Here is a 7960-nt window from a genome sequence, read left to right as displayed (position 1 = left end):
ACACTGCCAAAGGGGTCGGGTAAATATAAAAGGCAGGTAACGATCCCACGGGGCAGCAGCACACAACCTACCGAGGGACAACAGGACAGCCTCGGTAAAAATTCATCTGGAACAGGCTCCACACGAAGCCCATCACACAAACGCATTTAAAATTCAGTAAGTTTGGGGAGGCAGTAGATTTTTTTTTTTTTTAAACACACAGACACGCACACACCTCTCTCTCCTTTTGCTCACCAGGTTCTTGACAGCTCTTCTGCACATAGAGCTTGGTGACATTAAAAGGCGCTTTCTCCCCCTCATTTATCAAGTTAATCTACCAAAAACAAATACTAAAAAGAAACCTGAGGCTGCAGACTTCTAGTACCCACTGAGAAATAGTCACATACTAAAGAGAACAGGAGAAAGGTGACAGATTCTGCCCAGCACTCAGCAAACAACAGCTGATGGTGCAGTGACGGGTTTCTGTTTTTATAAGCTTGCACAGCAAAAAAAATGCTGCTGCTCTATCATGAGTGTTGAGTGTTCGTTTTTGGACCAGCTGCTCTGCTAACTCCAGTTCTGACAATAATTCAGGACAAATCTCATTTCTGCATTAAAAAAGTATATTTCAGATGACTTTATCATAATATGACAAAGCATATGTAAATCTGCAATATTTTAAACTCCAACTCTATACTAAGCATCGTATCTGCATGTACCAGCCTCGTGTCACAGGCTTAACGCTTCTGAAGTAACTGTGTTTGCAACACGCACTAAAAACTTAAAATCAGCGTCTCTTTTCCTTCTCTTAGGCGTATCTTAAAAGGAAACTTTTATGCTCACAATTGGCATGAAAATATACTGAATTATTTACATGATTAGAATTAAACAGAGGGGCAAGACCAACAAGAACCAGGAATGAACACTCCATGTCCTAACACATGGATGAATATTTAGGCCACAGGTTTAAAGAAAAAAAAAGAAAAAAAAAAGGTAACAGCAGAGAGACAACGCATATTACTTAATCTGAACTTAAATCAAATTGGCCCAATTTAAGATATAGATTAATCCCTGCAGATACTGTTTTGACTTGCACACGCAGTACGTCAAAGACAACAAGCAATTTTGGTAAATGTCCTCTAAAGTTTAGAAGAATTCCGTGTGATTGGCATGTTCATTTGTTTACTGTTTAATAGCAAATCCAAGGACAGATGAGAGAGTGAGGTGTGATGAGGATCCTTGAACTCCTCTTCTCAAAAGGACGGTATGTCTTAACACGCTCCACCTGTCTGCTGTTGGAACACATCGATAGTGTCTTCATCTTCCATCTCCAGCTGTTAGAGTAATACAGAAAATACAACACTTGAAATACAGTTACAAAAGCACTTAGCTCTCTACTCCTAAACCGTACCAGTAACAGAGCACTTAAGGTGTAACTTTAATTAATTAATGCATGAAACACTTTCCATCAGGCACTCCATCAGCCCTCCCATCGGAGGATCGCCAACACCAAAATGGGTTTCAGAGGCATGCTGGTCAGTCAGACGGAACTGGGCGGTTTAGCATCTTCTACAACAAATCACCCAGCTGAACATCTCTGCACCTTGCCTCCGGCCTTGCCAGCCCAAGAAATTCCCCATGTTCTCAGCACTGCTAGAGCCAATAGTGGCTACGGCTTCAGTGCCGGCTCAGAACAGGTCGACACAGAAACAGGACAGAGCCCAAAGTGCCGGCACTTGCCAGGGGTCCTTTCCACACCAGCACTCCGGTGCCAGCTTGTTCAGCACCAATGCTCCTATGCATTTTCCTCCCCGCCCACCAACAGTGAAAACATACAAGGCAAAACCAAAAAAAATCCCACCCTAGACAAATTATTTGGAACATACTAAACTTAGAGCAACTACTTCAGGATCATTTTGATTTCAAACCCCTTTGATCTGCACACAGACATCAAAATATCTGTATGGCAATTTGCAGTAAAAGTGTTTTTCATACCTGTGCAGGTGTGTCTGTTTCACTAATCGGTTGTCCATCAAATCTGAATCTAATCTGCCTCATTGACAAGCCCTGCAAGTTTAAAATAATTAATATATGAGAAACCATGCTTTTGTTTCTGAATCCAAACAAAACATTTATGGATTTACTGTCAGAACAAATATTAACAAAATTAAGACTCGAAAGATTTAACCAGACAGGAAACTTGGTGCATCTATCTTGCTACATAAATTGAGGAAGCGGAACTGTTTGAGTGACATCCTTCTGCACTGCTGTCACAGCAAGGACTCTATATGGAACCACAGGTGTGGGTTTGGCACCTGGGTCTGATCCAGGTTCTGATCCTGCTCTGCAAGGCACAAGTATCAAAAGCTAATTTACAAAGGTAATTTAAGAAGCGATCAATGAATACACCATTCTATAAAGCCTCAGAGGATATGTCAGGAAGGAGCAGGAATTGTTTCTCATGCAGTCAGAGAAGTAACAGTAGATTAAGTTGACTCAAAGGACAACATTTTAAAAAAATCTGAAAACACCCTACTTTTTAGCGTAACAGCTATCAGCACCGACTACCCCTAGTTAAGACAAGTTTTCACTCCTGCCGGCCTTCTGCTCCCAGTTCTACGTCTTTATCTTCTGGTGAAAAAAGGAACCATGAAGAAGACTGAGGAAAAAAGAACCTGCAGAACTTGATGCAGATTTTTTACCTGCAAGGTTTATTAGAAAAACGCTAGGGTTTAATGTCGGAAAGTTAACGTTGCCCTTAAAATTCGAATTGAATTCATGACTGAATCCTGTTTTGACAGTGTTTAATCACACGAGGCAGTCTTTATTCCCTGCCCCAGGGATCGAGGTCTTTGCTTTGCTCTCCAAAATCCTTCAAAACCCCCATGCGATTCACACTTCCAGTCATACACAGAGCCACAGGAATGCCAAAACTCCCCGAAACTCTCTAAAGAGGTCTATGGATGAAGGGAAATGCCAGCAAACAAAATCTGACTCCACTTCTGAAAGCCATTCACATCCCCACCCTCTGCTCTGCGCCACCTAATACAGCGTAGAAGCGCAGGCACCAAGGGCTACAGACTCGGGAACCGGGCTGTGGGGATAAATCCCTCTCCCGTCTAGCTCAGGGTGGCACTGAGAAACAGCCTCCGGCACAGAGCAGCTGGCTGCCACCTGCAGAACACAGCAGTCCAAACTCTGCAGTGGGTGAGGGGAGAGACACATGAAGGGAGGAGAGAAAAAAAAAACACCCAAACCAACCCACAATGTAAGTCATGGCATAGGAGTATTTGTTTTCTGCTGTTTTCCAAATGGCAAACACGCTCTATATAAAGTTGACAAAAGTTTTTAGAGATGATAGAACTGAGGGGTTGTGAGGCTAAAAATTCAGAGCAAATGGGTCTCAGAGCCAGAATCACAACTCGAAAAATTTTGCTAACCCCGTCACAAGACACGTGTTTAGAGCTCTAGGAGCACCTGATGAACAAGAGGCAGTTTTCATTAACTGAAGAGAAGAACTCTAACGCTTCAGAGTCGGCAGTAGCCCAACTCCTCGCCCTGCCAGGCGCCTACAGGGCTATATGCACCCCGACGCACTAGTACTTGTAACCTTGCAGCCGAGTTCCCGCTGTCCCGAGGACTCTTCCCCAGGGAGAGCGGGGGGAGCAGCCGGCGGGGCCGGGCCGGGCCGGGCCTACCTGCCGCTCGCAGTACGCCTTCATCAGCTTGCTCAGCGGGGTGTGCCGCTTGATTTTGAACTGCACCACGGAGCCGTCCTGCCCCGCCACTTTCAGGTTGATGTGATCGTTCTCCGTTTTCACGCCTTCCTGGATGAAAAGCGGGAGGAAGATGCCGATTCAGAGCCCCGGCCAGGCTCGACGTCCCTCCCCCCCGCCCCCCGCTCCCAGGGCGAGCTGCCGGACCGGCAGCCGCGCCGCCAGCCTCGAGGCGGGAGGGGAGGCCGTGGTGGAGCCGGACGCCACCCGCTGCGGCCTGCGGAGGCTGGGCGGCCTCCCTCGGAGCGGCGGGGGCCCGGGACTCCGCTGGCTGGCCGGCCGCCTCCCCCTCCCGCCGCCGGGCCCCGGCCCGGCCCACGCCGCCATCTTGGCCGCTGCACGCCACCGGTCGGGGCGGAGCCCCACCGGCAGCCCTGCCCCGGGGCCCGGCGGCCAGGCCTCTCCCCCCCCCTCCCCTCGGGCCCGGCCACGCCGCGGCTGACCCCGGCCCGGCCGCGCCTCGCCTCACCTTGGGCTTCTCCTCCGACATGGCGGCGGGGACGGGATGGGGGGCGGGGGGGGAGGGGAGGGGACGGCGCGCTCGCGCGCTGAGAGAGCGGCCCGCGCGCTCGGCTCCCGCCGCCGCCTGCCGCCCGCGAGAGCGCGCGCCTCGACTCCGCCCCCGCCCTGCCACCGCGCCTGCCGCCCCGCGCGCTCATTGGCCGCCCCCGCCCCGTCACGTGAGGAGGGGGGGAGGCCCGTATCGGCCGGGGGCGGGGAAGGCGACGGCGCGCACCTCCCCCGGCGGCTCTGGAAAGTGCGTCACGGGGAACCGGAAGCGCTGCGGAGGGGCGGGGCGCTGCCACGGGGACGGAGGCAAGGGGCGGGGCTAAGGGGCGGAGCCAAGGGCAGCCGGGGCCCCGCCGAACCGCAGGGGGGGCGCTGTGCGCCGCCGCGCTGGCAGCGGTCCGGGGAAGGGGCGGCCGCGGCCTTCCCGCCTGGCCGCCGGGCGGCCGCCCGGGGCAGCCGGCGCTCCGCTCCCCCCGCGCCTCGCCCCGAGCAGCTGCCGTGCCACCGGCAGGGGAATCGGGCGGGAGGCGGGGGGGGATGGGAAGGCTTCCAGCCCCAAAGCACAGCGCGGTCGGGGGCTCCGATGTGGGCCTGTCCGGGAGTCTGCCGGCCCGGCCCGACGCCGAGCAGCCGGGAGGGCAGGAGGTTAGCTCTGCTGGAGAGCACTGGGGGGAGGGTTCCGGGCTTCCCTGAAGAAGAGACCCCCGAAATACAAGGCACATCCCGGCTGGGGCCACTTGTCCCATGGGCAGCGCAGGCAGCTGCCCTTCAGCAGGCGGCTGTGCCAGGGCTGCCTCCCCCAGCCTGGACAGCCTCCCCACAGGATTGCAGCCCTCCGCAGCACGGGGGTGTGCGGGACCAGGAGAGGAGAGGAGGGTCTCCCCCAAACCTCCATCTCAGCCTCTTCCCTCGCCCTGGCCTTCAGGAGAGCAGGCACTGGCCCTTTTGGGGATCTGCTTAGAAGAGGCCCAGTGGACTCTCCCTTCCCCTTCCCTTTCTGGGGGTGCATCCCTCTCCACCAGTTCCCAGGGCCATATCCCTCCCACTCCCCCAGTTCTGCAGCAATGAGCAAAGCAGCACGGAAGAAACCAGGCATGGCCCCTCTCAGCATCCCCGGTGTTTTTATTTCAGAGGGACCCCGGGGGCACCGGCTGCCCCGCTCAGAGGTGGAGCCGGGGAGGCAGCATGCGCCCAGCTCTTCCTCCCGGACCCTCCGCAGCCATGACGGGTCTTGGATGTTCTCTGGAGGGTAGCGGAGCTGGCTGCGCCTGTCACTGTCCCACTGCCCAGACAGGCTCCGGAGACACTGGTGGGGCACGGGGGGCTGCGCTCCCTGTGCCCCACAGAGAGTCTCTGGCACCAGGGACCTCCGGGGCCCCGCTGCCGCTGCCCCTGCCATGGCCCCACATAGGGATGGAATCGGCCATGGGGATGGAGGCCCACCCCACCACGGCCATCCTCCACTGGCAGGCAGGAGGCCTGTGCTCACAGCTCAGTCTTTACCCAGGGATTGCATCTCCCTCAGGGCGTTGTCCCACCTTTCCTATTACACAGCAGAGTGGCCAGCCATGCCCTGCCCTAGGAATGGGCCCAGCACCAGCTTTGTCCAGCCTTTTTGTGCAGGGTTGTCCCACAATCACAGCACCCTGCATGTGCGACTGTCCTGTGGCTTAAAGCCAAGGTCCCCTTTACACCCCATTAACCCCTTCTTTCCAAGTTCCCTTGTGCATCCTCCGAGCGTCCATTGTCCTCGGCCATGCACCCCATGGGTGGTAAGGCACACTGACTGTCCCACTGCTCAGCCATGCTGTCCCTGTTGCCATCTGCTTCCCCCCACCCCAAGCAGGGCTGGCTTCCCAGCATGGTCACCTCGCAAAGGACTAACGAATTCTCACAAAGGGTCTTTTTAGATGCCAGGCTCTTGGTTGCAGTGCAGACATGTTTCTTCCTAGACCTGGGCAGGCATCTCAGCCACCCAAGGTCCCAGCTTCACCTCCCCACTGCAGGCCAGCCGAGCCAAAGGGATCGACAGCTTTGGAGCGCATCAGCCACATGATGCCTGCACACAGCAACCTTCACAGGAGTAATTAGAAAAATTAGCAGAAGCTCCATCACATGCTATGGAAGGCAGCCTCCAGGCCAGGGATACAAGCAGAGGATGCAGCGCTTCTGCCCAGCGATAACTGGTGCTGCCCTGGCAGCACAGCATGCCCTCTGCTTGTCCCCAGGGCATGGTTATGCTCCATCCAGGCAGGGACCCAGTTCCCCAGGTGAAGCAGGTCCCTCTGCTGCCCTGGTTCAACAGAGGAGCACAGAGCCTGTAATGAGTGGGGTCCCAGCTAGGGGAACCTGCTTGCAGGGGTCCCCCATCCCTGAATGTTTTGGAGGCACCACCCCTTACTGCTGGGAGTGGGACCAGTGGAAGTGCTCAGGTAGCCCAAAGGGATTATACTGGTCCCAGTCCCCAGGGCAGGATGGGACCCAGAGCCCAGTGTAGCCCAGAAGGCGTAAACAGCTTTGCAGTTTAGCACCAGCTGCCCCCATACATTGCTTGTTCTTAAACAAAGCTCCCACAGGGTCCCCCATATCTTTGGCTAGCAGGGGGACCACAGCCCCTCCAGGCCAGTGTACCCAGTAAAGCACAGGGCACAACCACGATCTTTATCAACATTTTCACTTCTCCTTACAGGGCTCCACGCTTTGTTTTCCCTGCGCACAGGGCATTTTGCACAAGGAGCTCCAAACCAAATGCAGGGCATTGGGGATTTCTCTAAAGCATCATCTCCCAGCCACGCACAGCTGGGTAAGATGCTATCACCATCTCCCACAGCTCTTGACTGGCAGCACCAGGATACAGCCCCTGCCCAGCCAGTCCAACAGACTAGGACAGCTCATGGGAGAGCACCCATGAGAGCTTGGCAACCCAACCCTACTCTTTCAGTCCTCCTCCTAGCACTGCAGCCTAGTTCACACTTAACAGGAGCCAGGTTACAGACCAGGTGCTTATTGAGCATTGGCAGAGTCATTCACTTTGTTCCTACCGCCTGAAGCCAAGTATCTTCTGGCAGCAGCCAGAGACAGCCTAGATTAAAAGTCACCTGCAAGTCTTGCATCACTGACCATCCTGGCAAAAGCCAGCCAGGTTCTGGCAGCCAGCGCACAGCTCAGGCAGCAGCAGCAAGGTTTCACAGCTGGTTTAGCTTCAGAAGTTCAGCGCGAGCAGTTTGTGTCCAAGGGCCATAAGCCTGGCAATGCAAATGGAGAAGTTTATGCAAGCCCACAGAAATGCTATCATCTGCAGTCCTGAGCGAGTCACCCCACCTGGCAGAAGGCAAGTCAGCTCTTCTTAGACAAAACTATCAGGGTAGATGTATTGCTTGCATGCGAGGCTCCTTCACACTACAAAGCCAATTTTGGTCAAGTATAGGACCACATAAGAGCAGTCAGCTCCCACCCTCCTTTCCCCACCCCTGGGCCCCTTATGCAGGTAGCACAGGACGGGGTTTAGTCTGTGCCCAATGCTGCCCAGAGCCCCCAGGCCACCCTGCTCAGACAAGGGCTTTCAGGGGTGCTAGGAGACACAGGCCAAGCTCTTACAGAAGGACCCAGCTCCTTTCTTAGAGAGCAGCCTTACTCCCAACACCCAGCTTTTCCTAACAACTGACCATCTCCATGAACAGACTCCTCCTTTCAAG

The 7960-nt window shown here is 54.7% G+C and overlaps 1 protein-coding gene across 1 annotated transcript; it reads right to left on the bottom strand.

Annotated features, from left to right (window-relative positions):
* Window positions 1-584: 584 nt before the first annotated feature.
* On the bottom strand, window positions 585-4359 carry LOC128149133 (small ubiquitin-related modifier 3). Its single transcript, XM_052803981.1, has 4 exons — window positions 4225-4359; window positions 3678-3806; window positions 1975-2046; window positions 585-1313 (listed from the first exon to the last, which is right to left on the bottom strand). Exons 1-4 carry the CDS (start codon window positions 4243-4245, stop codon window positions 1251-1253), a joined length of 285 nt encoding a protein of 94 aa, XP_052659941.1. The 5' UTR covers window positions 4246-4359; the 3' UTR covers window positions 585-1250.
* Between the last annotated feature and the right edge of the window lie 3601 nt (window positions 4360-7960).

Source organism: Harpia harpyja, chromosome 12, assembly GCF_026419915.1.
Source record: "Harpia harpyja isolate bHarHar1 chromosome 12, bHarHar1 primary haplotype, whole genome shotgun sequence".
Classification (NCBI taxonomy): Eukaryota; Metazoa; Chordata; class Aves; order Accipitriformes; family Accipitridae; genus Harpia; species Harpia harpyja.
This window is presented reverse-complemented; position numbering and strand designations above follow the sequence as displayed.

What these genes read in the sequence shown, in the direction of transcription:
- LOC128149133 (XM_052803981.1), bottom strand. Translation starts at nt 4,245, where the DNA reads ATGTCGGAGGAGAAGCCCAAG. An exon ending in AGGCGTACTGCGAGCGGCAG is followed by an intron (nt 2,047 to 3,677) that starts GTAGGCCCGGCC and finishes TTAAACTTGCAG; the next exon opens with GGCTTGTCAATGAGGCAGAT. An exon ending in AAACAGACACACCTGCACAG is followed by an intron (nt 1,314 to 1,974) that starts GTATGAAAAACA and finishes TTACTCTAACAG; the next exon opens with CTGGAGATGGAAGATGAAGA.